We start from the raw sequence: 20,822 nt of genomic DNA on the forward strand, positions 1-20,822 counted from the left end.
TCTTTTTTAATTCATCGTGCCTGAAGCCGAATTCACAATTCTTCGACTCGCAAGTATACTTCCCATATTTCTGATGGTCTTAGGCGACCCCTGGCAAATCGTCATTCGACCCCCAATGGGGTCGCGACCCACAGGTTGAGAACCACTGCCTTTAAGGTTAACTAACATAATAATAATAATAATAATAATAATAATAATAATAATAATAATAATAATAATAATAATAATAATAATAATAATATTTTAATTTGTATACCGCCCTTCTCACGAAGGACTAAGGCAAAGTGCAGACAAGGAGTAAGTCATAGCAAGGCAAAGAAATTAAAGGCATAGGAAAAGAAAAAGGAAGCAGAACTAAAATCATGTCCATCCATCAATTTATTTGTTGCCCTTTTTTTCTTTAAACTAATCTTGCATCTGGTTTTTCAGGCTGTCATCATCTAGCAAGTCTGTCTTGGTCTTCCCTTCCTCCCCATTAAATCATTCTTCTTTTCTGTATTTGTTTTGCCATTTGATCCTCTGTCGCTCCATATGATCCCACCTCCTCAGTGTTCTTCTTTTATATTAGTTGCCCACTTTTGTGTTTAATCCACATTCATCACTCATTCAGTTTTGATTCTATCTCTTCCTGTTTTACTATACACACTTCTGAGGTTTCTCACTGTGTTCAATTTAGTTTCGTGTTTCTCCTGCCTCCTTTGTCTGTTCGTAGAGGGGTAATGGTATTTTCCAAATTAATGCAGTCTTCATACATGTATTTAAAACTCATACACCCACTCCATAAGTAAACCGCCTTGATTTTATTTCTCCAGTTACAGAATTTACCCTTGCAATTTTACCATATTTCAACATTCCCACAGCATTTATGACTTTTTCATCATTTTTCCTTGGATATTAATATTACTTTATTCCACTCTTCAGAATATCAGTTTCATCTCCTTATTTCTCTCCCCACCCCCCAAATATTTCTCTCAGTTCTTCCCTCAGCTCAGGCTTGTGCCAAATCAGAAAGCCTATTACCTGGTTGTTCTGTAGTTTTACCACAGAAAATAAAATATGAAAAGAACAGCTAAACATGCCAGGTGCTCCTATCAAGCAATGATTTGCAAAAAGGCTATTTATCTTCCTTTTAAAATTTCAGTTTCAATGTTTTGAAATGAGTATAGTTGTAGGCTTATTATACCATTTTTTTTGCAAGTTCTCCTTTAAAACATAGACTCATGCCGAATGTATATTAGGTTTTTGTAAAATTGCTGTGTGCTTTTCATTTGCATATCTCCTTTGATTTGCCCATAATCCATTATTTTGTGAACCCATTAAAAATGGTGGCATCCTTCCAAGAGTGGAGGGTTGCTTGAATTAATATCTTCTCTCAAGTATCTAGTTCATGTTATCATTTCGTCCTCTTTGTTTGTTTGCTTTTAACACCAAACCAATGACCCGTCATTATTTTTTTCTTTTGAAGTAACTGAAGCTTTTTTTATTTTCTTTACAGAACTGTTTGCAATCACTTTTAAAAGGAGTTGTATATTTACAAAAAGATTCCATTTATTTATTCCCTTAAAAATTATTAGGACTTTGCTGGCTGGGGAATTCTGGGAGTTGAAGTCTCCCAGACTTTGAGTTGCCAAGGTTGGAGAGCCCTGCTTTACAGAGTTGGCATATTGCCCCTGATAATCTGGGTCCTCATTTTACTGATCTCAGAAGGATGGAACCTTGAGCTGGTCAGGACTGAGCTCCTGGCAATGAGCTGAGTCAGCCTGCAATACTGCCTTCTGAGGATTGCACCATCATGGCTCTTAAGATGTTAGTGTGTGATTGTGTCATGTCATTTGAGTGGTATACCATTGTCGTCTCCTATTTGGTATGAAATTATATATTTACCATCGTTATTATGGTGATCATTTCTCTAAGATCTTCCTACATTGCTGCTGTCCAGCATAGGTGCCTGCTTATATTACCTGGGAAACTGGGATGATCTTCATGCTTTTTGTGACCTGTGATGAAAGTATATATTGTTGGCATATTCTCCCAGGGTTCTTCACTCATCCCTTCCAGGAACAACCCTCTCCCACCCACCATCCACCCCTGTGGATTGTGATGAAAGCACAGCAGGAACTTGGGGGGGGGGAGGGAATACCCAATATGTAATAGGTATGTTGTCTTTGTCCTGTGACTCAGAAGTAGCCATCTGGTCGATGGGGACTTTTGGCAGCCCACTTTATTCCTTTGCAGTTTCCACTTATTATTTATCGTGCCTAAGCCTGAGGCTTCAGCTTTGATACTCATTTAGTCCCTCAAAACCACTCCCACTAGGGCTTTAAGTTAAGAATTAGCTTAAATTTAAATTAAAAATTCTTTAATTTCTTAAAGTTAGGAATATAAACTAAGAATGCACTTCCTTCTGCTCTCACTCCCCAGAAACTCTTCATAGCTACTCTCTGTCCTTCATACAGAGAGTGATAGGCTTCCAATTAAATTTACACCTAAGAACTGGAAGAACTATCACTCTGATCTCCTGGAGTCCAGAAAAACTGCTGCAGTCCGATTTTCCTCAGAAAATACTTACTCTCCCAAAAATAGTAAATAATTTTAAACATTGCTCAATTTTCACCTGGCATTATAAAAAGGAGCGAATCAGTTTTTGTAATGGGTCTGAGTGTAACCTTGGGACCAGAGGTGGGATTCACTTACCTTCCCTACTGGTTCGCAAATGTGAGCGCATGTGCTACCTATGCACATGGCCTTCTGTGCATGCGCAGTAGTTGCGCATTACGTCCGGGTGGTTCGGCGAAGCCTCCCACAGTCACTGCTACCAGTTCGTGCGATCTGGAGAGAACTGGCTGAATCCCAGCCCTGATTGGGACACAGCAGGAAGAACCACAGCCTAGACAATAGTCTGATAAATGAAATCTGAATCTAAAGAAAGAATGGGGCTGGAGAAAACATCTCAGAAGGGACTCTCCCTAGTTCTCTGGAACGTAAAGGCAGGGGAGGGAGGAAGTGCTTTCAGATTTGCAAGCCATTTGAGGTAGTCTAGACACAAACCAAAACCATGAGTACTAATACTAGTTTTACTGTGAAGTTACAATAATAGAATCCTGTTCTGGTAATTTTCACAGAATCTTATTAAGGTTTTTCTCACAGCTCCTTTATAAACACCCTTTTGGAAAAACAGTATATAACCATTTCTCTTTCTTCTTACACCTGCACATTTATTCATTTTCTGAAAAGCTCTTGAAACATATCCAGTCTCTGAAATTTTATCTGAATACTGCTTTTGAATTTGTATGCGTCACTGGTGTACATCCATTTTGTGCATTTTCAGTTCCCAGTGGCATTGTGCACACAGGCATGAATTATACAGTAGATTAGAGATAGGTGATGTACTATGTCTGGTTAACTTAATTTTGGATACTGCTTCTGGCCCATATAGCTTGCCTTAGCATCTATGGACCTGACCCAGAATATAAATTTTGGGTCTGTTCTAAGCTCATCATAGATGGTGCTTAACACACACTTCTTCAGCAGCCATTTAAAGTTACAACAGTGCTGAACAAGATGTCTCATAGCTGCAACTGACACAACACCTCTGCAATCATGTGATCACAACGTTCAGCAACTGGTTTGCAATTACAACACTGCAGCTTCATGCAATAACATGATTGCCATTTGCGACCTTCACTGCCAAAATCCAACAACTAAAGTCAATGGGGAAACCAGCAGGAGGAAAGCCAGCAGGAGGCAATCATGTGACAAAATACTATTTTTGATGCTCTGCGCATGCGCAAAAGGTTCTGCTCTCACATTTGAATACCACCCTTGAATTTGCCTAATGATGCAACTGGAAGTGCCACAACTGCCATCATAAATCACCATGGTCAGAAGACATTGTGCCTTATGACTATTATGCTTAACAACAGAGTTCCTAATCCCAATTAGTATTGTCAGTGAGAACTGCTTGAAATAAGAAGTGGTGAGCACATGGCTAAGTCCCTCCTTCTTTTCCTACTTTGATTTTGAAGCTGTCACCAATCCTCCTGATTGTCTGCATTTGCTTGTTTTGGACCACAGAGTTGCTTCTGCTTTACTTATTTTCCCTCAGATCCTGAAATGTCACCTTAACAGTCCAGCGAAAGGAAGAGGTTTTCCTTCTGCTTTTCCTATCAGATACTCCTCAGGAAGAAGACCTCCATATTTTTAAACTCAGGATCTGCAGGACGTATTTGTGTGTCCAGACAGTTAGCAGGAAGAGAGTTGGCTTTACATGGCGATCGCATTGGCTGTTATCATTTTTTTTTAAAAAAGACACTGAAGTAAATGAAAAATCTTATAAATACTATATACAGTATGTAAGAAGTCACTCCCTTGAGCATCCCCCCTTGCCCAAAAGCCATGATAATTATCTGGTTTGGTACTAAGCTATTTCCTAATCTTTTGTATAGGTTTAATTTTGTTCCATTGCTGTATTTTAAGGTCAAATAGTTTAGTTATCCAGATGGTAGCTGAAGTTGTTGGGTTTTTTTAGTTGGTGGTGCAAACATAAAGAAGGAAGTTATATGAGATAATAGATTAAATGCTCAGGAGAACTGTTGTGTGGCTGAAATTTTGATTGGTATTTAATGTAATTGCCCATATATCTTCTTGCTGTTTATATTCTACTTGGGACTTATCTTCCAAATTCATGTTAATTACTTCATTCCCCCTTTCAAACAAAATTTACAGACATGAACAAATACTAGCACTTTGCTAGAAAGGTGACCTTGCTCTCACAAACAGGATGCTGGCAATTAATTTTAATGTAACACTGTTTTGTATGCCTTACACAACTTCCAGGACATAAAGAAGGCAGGGTTAAAAAAAAAAAACTGGATGAGAATAATTGAGATTAAGCAACAAATAGTTGGCTTGCAAAATATTTTTGAAAAAATACAAACATTATAATTATCTGAGGTAAAAAAGCTGGTGAACTCAGCCTGAGCATGCCTGATAATCCAAGTCCTTTCATGTCTACTTAATTCAGAAAGCATTCTGTAATACATTTGTGGTTAATCTACTTCCAGGTTTCATAGGTTGACACTATAGAGGAGCCTATCTCCAACCTGTTAGCCTCTCTCTCAGGATTCTCAATTGATGTACTTAACAATAACCATGTTGATTGAAAGTTTTTGGATTCACCATCTGGTACATTTGGAAGAACAGCAAGTTAGCTACTGAACTATTACAACTTTTATTGTTGTGTAAATAGTATGTGATGTGACTCATTTTGTATTTCTGTAAGAATGAAAAAAGAGTAGCTTCCCAGATTCATTGTCCTATGCCAGTGTTTCTTTTTCATCTCTGAAAGATAAAATTCTGGTAACAGAGAGGGACACATATGAGCTAGGAAGGTCACAGAAGACGAGGAAGACGGTCTTAAATAGAAATTCAGCTTTTGTTTTCCTCTTCTTTTAAGTACTGAGCCAGACACATTTCTGGCTTGTAGCTCTTTGCCAGATTTTGATTTCACTTAATTGCTTTGCTCTTCTGGGGATTAGAATTATTGGGATTTATTGGAGATATAGAAGGGATAGGTAGTCTGTGTATGCATACATATGAAAGGTTGTCACATAGAAGAAGGTTAAGTTCTTGTTCGCTCACGTTCCAGAATGCAAGACATGGCATAATGGACTGAAGGCTAGAGAAAAACCTCGGAATAATAACAGCAATTCAGCTTTGGAACTAATTGCTCAGGGATTGCTTTTGTGCCATTTTTTTCCCCACTGAATATGTTGAAATAGAGCCTAACACCCATGGCTCCTGGGATGCTATATTTTGAATTGCAGCTTTGAGCAGGGTTGAACTTGATCTAAATGCCCCTTTTGCCACATTATTCTGTTGGTGTGTCATCTTGCCCATATGGTTTCCTTGTTTCTTCGAATCTCCTTTATATTCATGGAGCAAAATGTTAGTTGCTGTTGCTGTTGCTGGTGGATGAGACAGAAAGCAGGAAGCACTGAGCTTATAGGAGCACTGAATTGAAAGTATGGCATGCAGTCTCCTTGTTGCAGACGTGATGTGAAATTTCCAGGTTCATTTTGTCACTGTTAGGTCTGTGGGTTGATCTACCCCAATCTTCTAGCCCCAAAATATTGAATGTTTCAGGAAGTCAGGATCTCATACAAATTAGATCATTTTAATAAAATAATTACTTCCTTAGTCTGCCATTGTATCCCATTCTAATATCATTTGAAAATTTTGGGTTTTTTAAAAATGTAATCTTCATAAGTCTGTTTACATTTTAAGAGCAGAAGAACAGAACTTAAAATATGACAGATTGATTTAGATGGCCAGCTTTTTAAAGATTAGAATGCTTGAACTCGTGTATATACTCACTGTTATAGCATTGAATTCCAAATAATTACTTCAATTCGATGAAGAATCCTTGTCATTAATTCCTAATAGGGTTCAAAGGGATTTTCCTAGTTCTGAATAATCCAGGCCCATAATGATACACAGCTAGTTCTCGATTTATGACCACAATCGAGCCCAAAATTTATGTTGATAAGTGAGATATTTGTTAAATGAGTTTGGCCCTGCTTTACAACTTTTCTTGCCATAGTTGTTAAGTGAATCTGGCATCCCCATTGACTTTGCTTGTCAGTCACATGTCCCCGAACACTGTAACCGTCGTAAATATGAGTCAGTTGCCAAGATTCTGAAGGTTGAGCATGTGACTGTGGGGATGCTGCAACAGTCAATAGTGTGAAAAAATGTCACTTTTTCAGTGCTGTTGTAACTTCAAAGAGTCACTAAATAAACTGTTGTAAGTCAAGGACTACCTGTAATAATAGTGCCAATTGAAAGGAAAAATCTGTTTGAAGAAAAAGCTTCTGAATTTACATTTTGCTATATTATGTGAATTTGAAGCTGTTCCTGTTTATCTTTTTTATGATTCACATGGATTATTATGTCACATAGGTTCATTATTCTGCTTGTTTGGTCACTGGGGTCTTTTTTATTGTGGCTGACAGGAAGGATGTGCACTTATTATATATTTATGGCCTGCTGAAAAGGTGAACAGAAGACAATTCTGCTTCTAGCTTTAAATATACAGGAATATTTTGAATGTGTTGAAAATAAATTTATACAGTAGACCTTTAAGAAGAGGGAATAGTTTCACAAGATACTAATAGCTTTTTTTTCCTTTGTAAGAAAGTACAAAAATTTAAAGCCGCAATTTAACCTTGTTAGACTGTATATAACATTATGTAGTCCCAAGTCTGTTGCATAGTGGAACTTACTCCTATTGTAGATTTCTGCACCTCCTAAAACACCTCACTTGAGGTACTCTGAGCCTCAGGAGGAGGAAAGAATAACTGAAAATCAAGCAGGCACAGTTTGCTGGAGTCCTTTGGCAAAGATCCACAGATACTGTATATATTTTTATTTCTCATTAGCTGAAGAAGATTCACAGCAGCAGTCAAGCCTTCCACTTCCCAGATGAGCCAAGCGTGATTCCAGCTTCATTCTACTTTCTTGTAGACAACATGAATTATTCGCTGTTCCTGTAATCACCACTGTGGTTCCATCAGTGCCTGTACTGCAGATAATTTGACAGCTACTAATGGCTATCTTTATCAGGTACTTTAAATAGGCAACTTGTTAAAATCGGGGGAAAGGCTTCATCTTCCTTCTGTTCTCAGCAGTTGTAGAAAATGATGTATGAGGCAAAGATAACTCAATATCTTTATGAGTAAACAGAAGCAGCTGTTTTGCTCTAAGCAATAAGTCACTCATGGTTTATAGTAATAAAATAATAGTTCATTGGGAAATGGAATGACAGCAACAAATCAACTATATTGGCAGCAAACAGCTACAGTTTGCCATTAAATAACTTGGTGCGCATCAAAATATGCAACTCTGCCTACGTGTGTTAAGCCAAGAGCAAGTGTCAGCCACAAAATTAGTTCTTTTCCCTCCATATCATTTCAGAATGCTATTGTGCCAAATCATGGCAATTCAGTCCTTGCAATGCTTTTTTAAAAAAAATTCTTTAGTCCAATATTTAAAAATATTTGCATTTTCCTGACCATAAGCAAGATTATTTGATCAGTTGATAAAATCAACTGATAAGATCTTTACTTGGCACGAAACCCCATTGAGCTTTGTCAGATTTACTTCTGAATAGATATCCATAAATTTGTGCCAGGAAACCTATTAACATCAGGCCCTGTTGCTGATATATGTCATCACCAGGTAATGAGTTTCCAAGGAGTGTAAACCATCCTCGCAATTGTGTTTTGTCACACTGCATGTGTTAATTAGTTCACCCCTGCAAGAATGCCTCTGTTACAATCCCACAATTGCTTTGTGGTGAACCTTTGTAAAGAATACAAGCACCATTGCCTTGAACCTTTTCCAATTCTCCACCCCAAACCTAATTGTTCACTTCCAAGAGCAAGTATCCAGAGAAGTCGCAAAAGCTTTTTAAATGACTTTAGTTGTTTTATAAGAGATGTTTGTATATGTTCATTGGGAAGCCTGCTTTCAAAGGCTTCCCAATGTGCAAAGGCTTCCCAAAGTGCAAAAAAGCACAGCCTTACTCTTACTGTTTCTAAATTTTAATTTCATTGAGAACGTTGCTTTTTCGATTTGCATACCTCCATTCGGCTTCCAGCTTACTTTGTTTTCCATTGTCCATAAAGTCATTTCAGTATAGTTTTTGCCACATTGTGGTATCTTCAAAGTTTTTGCAAATAATATTCTTCATCCATCTACTATTGTTTAGTTCTGTGGAATGATTTCCAGCTTTAAATGCTAGGTTATAATTTTCAGCAGCTCTTGATTAGGATAGAAATCATATTTCATGTTTCTTTGACAACTGACTTTTGTGGGCAGGATGCATAATGCTCCCAAACAATATTGATACAATCTGTTTTCAGTTATTACTTTTCTTGTACATAATACATCAAGATATTCCACAGCAAAAGTCAATTCATATCTATTTTAATAGCATTAGCTGCAGGCAACTATGATAACAGCTATGCTGTAATTTAAATGAATGTAGCAAATAAAAGGATATGGAATAGGAAGAACTGATAAGAATAGAAAGATATTACTCAGCCTTTTATATCTTTTCTACAAGCCAGAACCATCTCTCTGTCCATAGCTCTGCAGTATTTCAGAAAGAAAAGAAAAAGAACTTTGCACTTTGAAGCAGAATAAGAACAAAGAAAAACTTCAAACATGTCCAGTTTACCCTTTGATTAGGGGTTCAGAGAATATGAAAATATTGTGTCAATTTATATTTTTACTAGCAATTTTCACAGCCTGAAAAATTTACTATCTCCTTAGTATGAAAATATGCACTGTCAAAATAAAATGTATTTATTATTTTAATAATTTATCTTGTTATTTTTACTTGGTTGTAAGCTGCCTAGAATTGCCCCTTGGTGACATGAGCAGCGTATTAATTTAATAAACACATAATAAGTAAATAAACAAAATGTTGAATCTGGCTGTATGATAGACAATTCTTCTGTGGCAAGGGGAGGAGCAGCTTCCCAGCAATTCTGTTTTCAATTGTGTTACACATGAAGGGTTTCTAAATTTTCACTGTGATAATAGTGGATTGTGAGATGAAAGTGGAATCAAGACATCTGAATTTAGAATCTTACTCAGCTACAAAATTTGCTTGGAGTAGTTACACATTTAACCAAGCTACAAACCATTTAAGCCAGGACTCCTCCAATTTTTCATCTGGTTGACTCCTTCATGAAGTTTCTGATTGTTCATTGACTATATGAATATAATTTAATAGTTGGTGATTTAACTAATAATACTACCGTGTTTCCCTGAAAATAAGCCCTATCCCAAAAATAAGCCCTATATAGTGAAGGGGTGGGTGTGGCCAGCACAGGAGGCAGCCCAACCACATGTCCCCTCACAAACACTGACAGTGATCCCTGAGGCTGCTTTTGGCACGATGGCTCCTTCTCTTCCCTAATCATCTCATAGAGGTATGGCCCCTTCCCACCCTGCCAGCGTGACTCCAATGGCCACATCTGTTTGTGGGAGGCAGTACGCAGTGTGATTCAGTGAGCCGTTAATTTCGGCCCCACGGATCAGCAGAGCTGGAAGCTGCCTCTTGTTCTGTCTCTTTGGGCACCTGAAGGTGTTTCTGGAGCTCTCTCACCAGCCCTGACCCTGCCTCCATTGCCAGGCAACCTTGCAGCCAAGGGACCCTCTCTTCTGCAGCTCACCTTGTGGCTCTGGAGCAGACAGAAACCACGGTTTGTGCTCTGTCAGGCCTGGAGCTCGGATCTTGCTCAGGCTGCTGCTACCGTATGACAAGGCAGAAGCCCATGCAGCACACTTGCGACTGTGAATCGAATTGAAGATTAACCAATAATAGAGATAATTCAAGGCTGTTCTCGCTGGGGGCTGACCATCCAACTCTGCATAACACTGTCTCTCCTCCAGCCACCTCATCTTCAGGAAATGATGTAGAAATCTACAGAAATCTAGAAGGTTAATTGACCCCAATTGATCTTCCATCATTTTTTTTAATTATTTCTTTTTGTCACAACAGTATACACAAACAATTGTCATAGATAAAACATATCTTGAAGAAAATATATATATATATATATATATATATATATATATATATATATATAAAAGTAAAAAAATATGCATCAACTATATTAATTTGCTATAAGGAAGATAACAATAGGATTTATCAACTTTATTTATCAACTTATTTATTTATCAATTTATCAACTGCCTTTTAATCCTCCCCCTTTTATTGACTCCTTGGATGGTCCCATCAATCGTGAGGGTACTATTGACCACTGTATACATTTATATATACATTGTGTAGCTGGATTTGTGAAGTGTAGTGATTGGTTCTCATAATATTCTTAAGCTTCTATCAAGCAGATCTACTAAATGGACTCATATATTCCTGAATTTCTTGGGAGAAAAATGAAATGCCAATACCAAAGAAAGATAAATGAGTTGGAAGTACTGAGATAACTAGAAGCAAGAGTACAGGCTATTAGAGTCTAATATAGAGTCTACTATCTTTTCTGCATGGATTCATTTTTTAATAATTCCAATATTAGTTTGTGTCTAAGTTTGTATATATGCTAATATGTGTGAATCTAGCTAGTATGATTTGCAAACTATGGATTTATGGATTAGTATCAACCAAATGAAATTAAGCAAACTATGGTTCAACATCTTGTATGAATATAGCTTGAATGTGTCATAGTTGCCACCATAATCAGATATATATATTGCGATGCTGAATGAATAAAAAATTAGCAAAAATTATTCGGCAGCAGAATGAAACGGCATCACAATATATTTTTATTATGATGACAGTTCAGAGAATAGGGCATTTAATGGTATATGTTTAGCATAACTTGGAGTTATTTTTATTATAAATAGCATATTATTTCAGTAATCCTCACAATAGCCCTGTAGTATTTCCGTTTTTGTATTTCAGATATGAGACTGAAAGAAACTGCTTTCCTCAAAATAGAGATAATTGAATTGTTGCATTTATAGCCAAAGTACTTTCTGAATTAAGGGTTCCACATTCTCTTAAGTACTCAATGTATGCTGCACAGCAGATCATTTCAAAGCCGTTCATAACAAACTGGGCATGCTCAAGAAAAGTGATAAATTCTGACTAATGTATGACTGAAGTAATTTTCTGGATTCTGGACTGTTTTATTGGCCTTATACAGAAAAAATGAGAAAATGTTCAAGTAGATAGTTTAAACCATATCTTTGCATTGAAGCTAGCAAATTTATTCTAAACAGCCTGGTTTTGGTAATAGCCTCATCTGCTGGTTCTTAGAAGATTGGTGGATGGATCATGCTTTTTTTTTTTTAAATTTGAATTTATATCCCGCCCTTCTCCGAAGACTCAGGGCGGCTTACATTGTGTAAGGCTTGACTTACCACTCTGAAAATTCTGTGTTAGCATAGATATCACCATATGTCATAACATTTTTTAACAACTCTGAAAACCATCCATCCATTTCCTCACTATATTTTGCAAGCTATATTTAAATCTAAATATAATTCCGAGAATAATTTGGTTGTGCTTATATTTTTAAAGTAACTGAAGTGCCATTTGATGGTCTATAAAGAGGGACCCCTTAAGTTTCTCATTGTCTAACAAAACTAGAAGTGGCATGGAGATAATAATAATTTATTGCTTCACATAGGATAGGTCTATAGAGGTTTGTCATTTTTATTGAAGAAAATAGCGTGCAGACTTGGGACTGTGATAGTTCAATATCGGCTATTTGTTCCTGATTTCGTATATGTTCGTAGATAGCCCACCCTTCCCCGATCTGCTCACCTGGAAATTTGAAATCTCCATCCATTGAAAGAGAGTAGGATGAAGAAAACTATCAATTCCGGCAATCTTTGTTTCCGTGTAAACAAAATAATACATTATTGAGAGAATTGGAAATTAGTAATGGGATTTGACCATATTTCTAATGTTCAGGCAGAATGAAATCTAATGGTGCATATAATATTAGAAATGAAAGGCAGCCAAATTCTTAGTCCCAGAATATCATGCATTCAGCCACCGATTACAAGTATTTTGTCCTTTGAAATTAAGAACAAGACTGCATGCATTCTGTTTGGATTTTTAATTAGGAAAGGGCTGTTTTGTTTCTTTTCTTAGGACTTGGCAATTCGGGTGGCAGCCAATACCGACAATATCATTATCACTTGCCACAAGACTTTCTGTTAAATGTAAAAGTGCCAGTGACCAAACTTTCCTGGCCTTTTGATTGAATGGTGATGTAATGAGCATTCTGCAGCTGGAGCCTGGACTTCCACACAGTTGGGTCCAGAGGTCTTCCAACAATTCACATGAAATAATTTCTGCCTTTTCCCCCATCCCCTACATTGTTTTGTTCATGTGATTAACCTGACAGTTGTTAGCCAATGGTCTAAATCTAAAGGAGCATTAGGATTGGTGTCTTTATCAAATTATACCTAAATAGAACATTTTCATCATATAATCTGATTTTGTCAAAGCATTGAGGTGGATGATATGTTGATAAGAATTGTAGCTGCCTAATATATGTAAACAAAATCATAATAACTAAGGGACGTGCAAAAGATTGACTTGACTTTTCTTTGTACTGTCAATTTTCCTTTAAAAAACTAATCCTGGTACTTTTATGTTCTATATGTTCAACCAATTTCTTGATTTTTGCCACCATATGGTATTCATTTTGATTTTTCTGCTTTGAAATCCTCCTTCCCCCAAATGCTGATATGTATGCGATCATTATTTGTACAATAATCATTAATTATTTCAGTAGCCTTGATGACACAAGCAGAAAGAATGCTTCTAATTTTAAGCATTTCTTTAGAAAAAAGGACAGAGGATAATGGATGTCAACCAGTTAGAACAAAATATTGCTCCCTAACACTTCCTAATACTCAAGTTACTAATTTGCCCTAGAGACCTAATGTTCTGTCCTTTTGTGGGAATTTCTTAACCTAATAGGCCCTATGTACAAAGTATTTTCTGATCTCTGTAAGCTTTTTAAGCATTCTATCTTCTGCTATATTGATACAATATAATAATCCATAGATAACTTTTGTGTCATCATCTTTATTGCCACTTTTCAATTTAAGGTGCTGCTTATTACTTACAAAGCCTTTCGTAACATAGGGACTGGTTATTTGAGAGGCCTCCTATCTCAAATTACTTTCTGCCCATCTGGAAAGATCAAGCAGAGTGGATGCCGCCAATCAGGACCTAGAAAGCACATCTTCTCTGTCCTGGCACTTGGCATCTTAAGCAGCTTCCCTCCAGAGATCCATATGATTCCCATGCTGGTGATATCTTTGAAGATGATGTGCCTCGTCTGCTTTCCCCGCAGCCGGGCCCGTCTTATCTGCTTCCGAATGCTGAGGAATGTCCTAGCATGCCTCCCGGCCCCAGCCCTGGCTCCATGCCCAGACAGGCTGAAGAAGAAGAAGTGCCTCCAGCCCCCAGCCCTGGCTCCATGCCCAGGCAAATGGAGCAACTAGACCCCTCCCCCTCCCCCACAGCATGTGAGCCTGAGGAAGGTCAATTACCAACAGCTGCAGACTGGAGTGACCCTCGCTTCAGGAGAATTGATAGGCGGCGGCAACAGAAGGAAGGGAGGGGCAGGCCTGGATAAGTGCTGAGTCATGGAGCCACACCCCATGGCCTATATAAAGGATCTGCTTTCTGGCATTCTCTGAGTCAGGCAAAGTCTACCTTATCTTGCTGAAGTCACTTTCTGGTCTCCTGCCTGTCTTGAGAACTTTGCTAGGACTTTGGCATAGCTGCAGAGGCACGCCTGATTTGGATTTCCCTGACCCGGCCATCAGCGGAGGAGTGGGACACGACAGAAGACCTAGCAGTTCTCTCAAGTGTGGAACTAAGAAGGGTGTGAAGCCCTTGCCGATTGTTGGTGTTTTGTTTTGGTTTTGTTATAATGTATGTTTTCTGGATCTGCATTGTTCTTGCTTGCTTGATGTCACAATTCTTTCTTATTTGTTCATCGTAAGATGCCCAAATCCTGGAGTCATGCAGCCTCTAGATTTAATAGAATAATAATTAAAGTAACCATGCATATATTTTTAGTATCTTCAGTTTTTTGCTTCTTAACAAATCTTTGCAATTGCTTTTAGGCAGAAGGAAATGGAAGTTGAGAAAAAGCAGTGGCCTATTAATCCCAAGGTGGATTCAAATAGAGGCCCTGCTACAGTAGATGGCAGCAACCAGTTCTCTGGGCTGATCAGGGATGAAAAAAGCTAAGATGTGTCAAAGCCTAAAGAATGTTAACTAATATATGGTGATGGCTTACATGTTTACACAGATAAACCAATCAGTATCTTGGCAACGGGAAATCATTTCTATATATAACGTTAGCAAAGAAATCACCTTTATGGGACCAGGTATTTTCTAGCAGCAGAGCTCCATTCAGAGGTCTTCCTTCCTTCCTTCCTTCCTTCCTTCCTTCCTTCCTTCCTTCCTTCCTTCCTTCCTTCTTTCTTTCTTTCTTTCTTTTTTCTTTCTTTTTTTTGTTCTTTCTTTTGTTTGTTCTTTCTTTTTTTATCCAGCCCTGGAATTTTAGATTTAAAGGGTTCATGATATCGGCTCATGCTGGCTTCCAATTCCATTGAAATAATAGAAGCTTTGCAGTGATAGGTTGGATGAGTTCCTGCAAGGCTTCACTACAATCAAGAGCAAGGAAAGTAGTATTTAGACAGTTTGACTTGGGCTACAGACAGCAGCTCATTAACTCAATCTGAATAAATTGACTGAGGGAATCAATAGTCATGCTTGGGCATCTGTGGAGGGCAGCAGAGAAGCTAACGTGGCTATGATCAAACAAGTTTTCATCTATTCAAAAGAAAAGGTAGGAACACTGAAAAGAGTTGACAATGTATTTAAAGAGTCCTCGCAAAATAACAGCAATTGACCCAGGAATTTGGTCATAAGTTGTTGTGGTTATTTAAGCAAGTTACCACACAACCTGTCTCAATTTTACAACTCTTTTTATGATGGACATAAAGTGAGTCACTGTGGTTGTGAATGGAGTCTCCCAAATGGACTTTTTTTTTTTTGCCCAAACCCAATAAAGAATGTTGCAAATTGTGCTCACATGACCATCAAGACACTACAACTGGTTACCAAGTGTCCAAAATGTGATTGTGACTACCAGTGGCTGAGGCAGTGATAACTTCAAAGATGGGTCATAAGTAATTTTTTTTTGGGGGGGTGGGGCGGCATCTGCCATAACTGTGAATGGTTATTAAGTGACCAATCATTAAGCAAGGGCTGCCTGTGCTATTTTAAAAAGTGACAGCAATGCATATTGGTACAGGTCCTCATTATATCCTTGACAAACAGCAGGATGGTGATTGAGAGATTGTGCATTACGCCAACCTCACAAGATAACCCATTGAGCCTGGGCAGTGTGTATGTGAGAGAGAGAGCAGATTGGTGTATCCCAAAATATTCAAGTTTTTATATCACCAGGAGGGTAAAAGGTGTTTCCCTTGTAATTTCTTACAAGGGTTATTTTAAAAATAACAATATTCTGTTATTAAAAGACAGTGCTTCTTAACTCCTAATATGGTTGAATCTTTTCCAACAACAATAAAATACTTTCCAATAAAATGTGAAGAGCAGGATGAAAGGGCAGCATTGAAGCTTGAGTTTGAGAGAAACATGGTCAGGGATATTTCTTCACTTTGACTTAAGTTTAAATCTCCAGGACTAGTTTATTTGCATCCTAGGAAACTGAAGGAGCTGGCTAGGTTTTGACCAAACCCCAATGTATTATCTTCAAGAATCTTGGAGAACTGGTAAAGTGCCAGATGTCAGGAAGAGCACAAATGTCCCTATCTATATAGAAAGGGAGAAAAGGAAGATCTAAGAAACTATTTAATTGATTATATATTCTGCAAGTAAAGATAATGAAATTCTTTTCAGTTAGCAAAACCAGTGGATTTGAAAGACCACAAACCCAATATGAAACTTTCCAAGATTATCTTCAATATTTGCCTTTTCCAAATTTGTGCTGCCTTTGTATTAATAAAAAGATATGTGTGTATTTGCTTTTAAAAATAGATATTTTATATAGAATATATTACAATATATTAAATAAAACTGAATATACAGATATTTATGTTAATTTTTTTTGCTGAATTCATAACTGTAGCAGAGCAGCATTTGAAGATAAGCTATAACAAGTAAATGTATCTGTTTTCTACTAATCTAGGGCTATTTTCCTGTTGGCTGCCAAAGGCATTTTTATTTCAATTGACTTTTTTCTTTGAATAGTTTGCTGATGTTCTTTGTTGATGATGATGTTTTACTTGTATGATTATTTCGTATTTTATATTCCACTGGTTAGAGTTCTTTGATGCAATTGATGGTGGGAATTTTTTCAAATGCAAATGTTTCCTTACATTCATTCATTCATTCCCAGGCTCTGTGGTAATTTTTGGGCGTACCTTTGACTGATGTTATCTGTGCTTCCTTTGTTCCAGAAAGGCATGCTCCAAACGCTGAGCTCTGCCAGCATGTTTACTTCCTGTGGCTTCAGCCCTCATCACCTCCATCCCTCCAAAGAAGATGATGAAGGAGGACTGATCTTTCAAGATGGAAACCTTACCTCAGCATCTCTTGATGCTTTAATTCAACACCTTATACCTACAGCTGACTACTACCCTGAGGTAAATGTTTGGTTATTGTGAACTGCCATTTGCTCTGATGAACTGCTAGACCGTCACTTTTTGCAAGCTTTCAACAATCTTTTAATTAAGAAAATTTCTTTTGACACAGGTTACAAACAAACATATAGGTAGTCCTCAATTTACAACCATTCATTTAGTGACTGTTCAAAGTTACAACTGCACTGAAAAAAGTGGTTTATGGCTGTTATTCACATTTATGACCATTTCAGCATCCCCATGATCACATAATTAAAATTTGGGCATTTGGCAGATAGCATGTATTTATGATGGATGCTGGGTCCCAAGGTCATGTGATCACCTTTTGCAACCTTCTGACAAAGTCAACAGGGAAGTAAGATTCTCTTAACTGGGTTACTAACTTAACAACTGCAGTGATTCAGGTAACAACTGGCAAGAAAGGTGGTAAAATGGAGCAAAATTCATTCCACAACTGTCTTGCTTAGCAACAAAAACTTTAGGCTCAATTGTGGTTGTAAATTGTAACGTCTTCTGTTCCATTTGCCTTGTGTCGCTTGTGTAGATGTTTACCAGAAATATAAATTGATATGTGTGCACTTTTCTAAGCATCACTGTTATGTAGCGGTTTGGGTTGTTTGTTTTTCATGGCATAGAACAAATAAGTTTTAAGGTAGCTGAACTTCAACAGTGGCTGTTATTCTTTTGTATTAGCCAAAACTAATGAGACTATTGCCTTATACACTGTAAGCCGCCCTGAGTCTTCGGAGAAGGGCGGGGTATAAATGTAAACAAAAAAAACAACAACAATCCGTAATTCTGAAAAGAAATAGCATGATTTATCACTCTTATAAGACTTCTGTATTGAGAAGTACATCTTTTGCCCATCCATTGTAAATATTGGTATCTGTTGGCCATTGGTTTTTTTGTTTGTTTACATATTTATTTTATAGTACTTATAACCTGCTCCCATCCCAAAAGAGTCTAGGTAATAGAGAATGTCAACAAAAAGAAAACAATAATTATTCTTAATTGATAATCCTTGTTAGTTTTTATTTATTTTAAAATCTAATAAAGTTGCTTTAAAAAATTCACACCAAATACACAAATACAGTGTCCCCTGTTTATATCCATCCAGATAGATTGAGATTGCAACCACTGTATTCTGTTTCAAAATAAATACATGACCTTCTGCCTTTGAGAAAGAATTTGGCATATTTAATTCTCTAGCCCGCTGTTGTTCCTGTCTCCTTTCCTCAGAAGGCCTATATCTTCACATTCCTGCTGAGCTCAAGACTGTTCATTGAACCACATGAACTTCTGTCCCGTGTTTGTCACAAGTGCATCGAGCAGCAGCAACTGGATGACCCAGTGCTGGATAAGGTTGGTACATTTGATGGTTGCAGGTGCTAGGATGAGTAAGGATAGCATTCACAGAGTGGCAACAGGATTACAGTGAATTGGGAGAAAGCTTCCTATTGCATCTGTTCTCTCTCTATCTCCTTTGCTTCATATGTCCCTTTGTCCCCATGGAGAGTTTTGTAATCCTAAAGGTTTGTCATGTTCAAATAGGACTTCCATGCCTGACAGCAAAACTCCACGTAGTAAGAGCATAGTTGTAATTCATGTATCCTTCTTTCTTCCTTTTCTTCCCAGGTGATGTTCATTTCATTTCTTAGAGCCTTTAGGATGCCAGGGAATAAGAGTCAATTATACTCTTTCATGAGTTGGTGTTATTGTGTCACCTCTTATCTCCTTTGCCTTAGGTTTTGATTACAAGCTGGCTTTTTTAAGGTAACCCATCACTCTCAGCTCCCCAGAGCAGCACACAGCTGCTCACAAAAAGTGCACATGACGGTTAGACGCTAATATATCTGTATTTGGAAGTACAGCTCTCTGTCTGGTGCCTACCTAAATAAATGCATTTAGGAATGGTTTGGCTGTAATGTGGAGAACCAGAGCCACAGGCAGCCGTTTTTTCTGTAGTTGCTGGAGCCACTCCTGACTGTAATTGCTGAAAATTACTGCCCTGTTTCTTGCCATTTTAATAATGAAATTGCAAGCAATATAATAAGGTAAGCCCTCAAGTAGGCTTAATGTGCTTAAAACAAATTCAACCCAAAATTCTGCTTCTCAAATCTCAGGCTAAACAAGCAGAAATCCCTGTCCCAATCTGTGTAGAACTGCCCTGATGATCTTGCTTGACCATCCTGTTCTGTACAGCCCTCGTGCTCCCCCAAAGTTCAGATTTGTTCTAACAGCATATGCCGAAGGCCTGTGTTGGAATTGTCCCATTGTCTCCATCTCTTCGACTATAATATCCTTGTAGCATTTTCAGCAATATGGTATGGGTAGTCCTCAACTTACAACCATTCATTGGGTTGACCGTTCAAAGTTACGACAACATTGAAAAAAGTGTCTTATGACTGTTTTTTACACTTACGACCGTTGCAGCGTCCTCATGGTCACATAATCAAGATTTGGACGCTCGGCGATTGGCATGTATTTATGACGGTTGCAGCGTTCCGGAATCATATGATCACCTTTTCTGAGCTTCTAACCAGCAAAGCCATCGAGGAAGCCAGATTCATATAACAACCGTGCTACTAATTTAACAACTGCAGCAATTCACTTAACATCTGTGGCAAGAAAGTTCATAAAACGGGGCAAAACCCACTTAAACAACCATCGTGCTTAGCAAGAAAATGTTGAGGTTAATGGCAGTTATAAGTCAAGGTCTACCCGAACTTGTCCCTTGTTTCATTCTGAAAAACACAACGCAACTATCCCAAATTATTTCTCTGCACATGCTGAGCTTCCATAAGAGCTAATGGGGTGCTTGTAAAACATTGGGCAGAATTTTTGTATTACTTCCTGCTGCAAAAATAACAACCACTCTTGCACATCTTTAAAAAAAATTAATGCCTTATGACAAAGGGCACCGTGAACTATCTTCAGTTTATGTAGCTAAAGAAGTGGGCTAGAGTCTTCATAGCAGTATTTGAAATACCAGGGCACTTAACTGCTCTTTGTAATTATAGTTACAGACATTTCTCCTCCTGCCACTCTATGTGAGGGTCAGTGCTGCTTTGTTAACAGAAACATTTCTTCTGTAAAGCTGCATGCAATGGCTGGCAGATTGTGCATTCCCATTTGGCAATTCTGTCCCTGAAAATAAGAATTGATATAAAGAGTGATAGTAAATGTTGTACGCTCTACCTAGAAATCTTATAAACATTGTTCATATTTAAACAGGGTGTACTGTTAAATTCCTCAGAAAAAGTTAACAGCAGATCTTCAAGAATCACTTATTGTTAAAATGTTATTCATCTTTTTTATTCATTTATCTCCACTTCTTCTGTCTTGATCGTTCTGTTTATTCCCTCCTCCAGCCTATGCAGACATACAAACCTGTACATATAATCTTTGGACAGAAGAAATGAAATATAAAAATAGCTAAAATGACTGCACACTCATAAAGACTCTAAATCTCTAAATCTTGCAACATAGACCAAGCAGAAATAGCAGAAAATTTTATTTTCAGCAACCGAGGTCCCCAAGCGAGGGAGAAGATTCAGTTCCCTTCTAAGCAAGATGCG

The 20,822-nt window shown here is 37.7% G+C and overlaps 1 protein-coding gene across 3 annotated transcripts in view; it reads left to right on the forward strand.

Annotated features, from left to right (window-relative positions):
• The window catches only part of RASGEF1C (RasGEF domain family member 1C), a 99,519-nt gene that overhangs the window by 27,492 nt on the left and 51,205 nt on the right, over positions 1 to 20,822 (forward strand). For 2 of the 3 annotated variants that reach the window (XM_058168495.1, XM_058168497.1), the window contains exons 2-3: positions 17,062 to 17,247; positions 18,484 to 18,606. In XM_058168495.1, coding sequence (XP_058024478.1) covers positions 17,068 to 17,247; positions 18,484 to 18,606 — 303 coding nt within the window. In that variant the 5' untranslated portion in view covers positions 17,062 to 17,067. The remainder of the gene's footprint in view (positions 1 to 17,061; positions 17,248 to 18,483; positions 18,607 to 20,822) is intronic. The other variant, XM_058168496.1, reaches the window with a different exon arrangement.

Source organism: Ahaetulla prasina, chromosome 2 (genome assembly GCF_028640845.1).
Source record: "Ahaetulla prasina isolate Xishuangbanna chromosome 2, ASM2864084v1, whole genome shotgun sequence".
Lineage (NCBI taxonomy): Eukaryota > Metazoa > Chordata > Lepidosauria > Squamata > Colubridae > Ahaetulla > Ahaetulla prasina.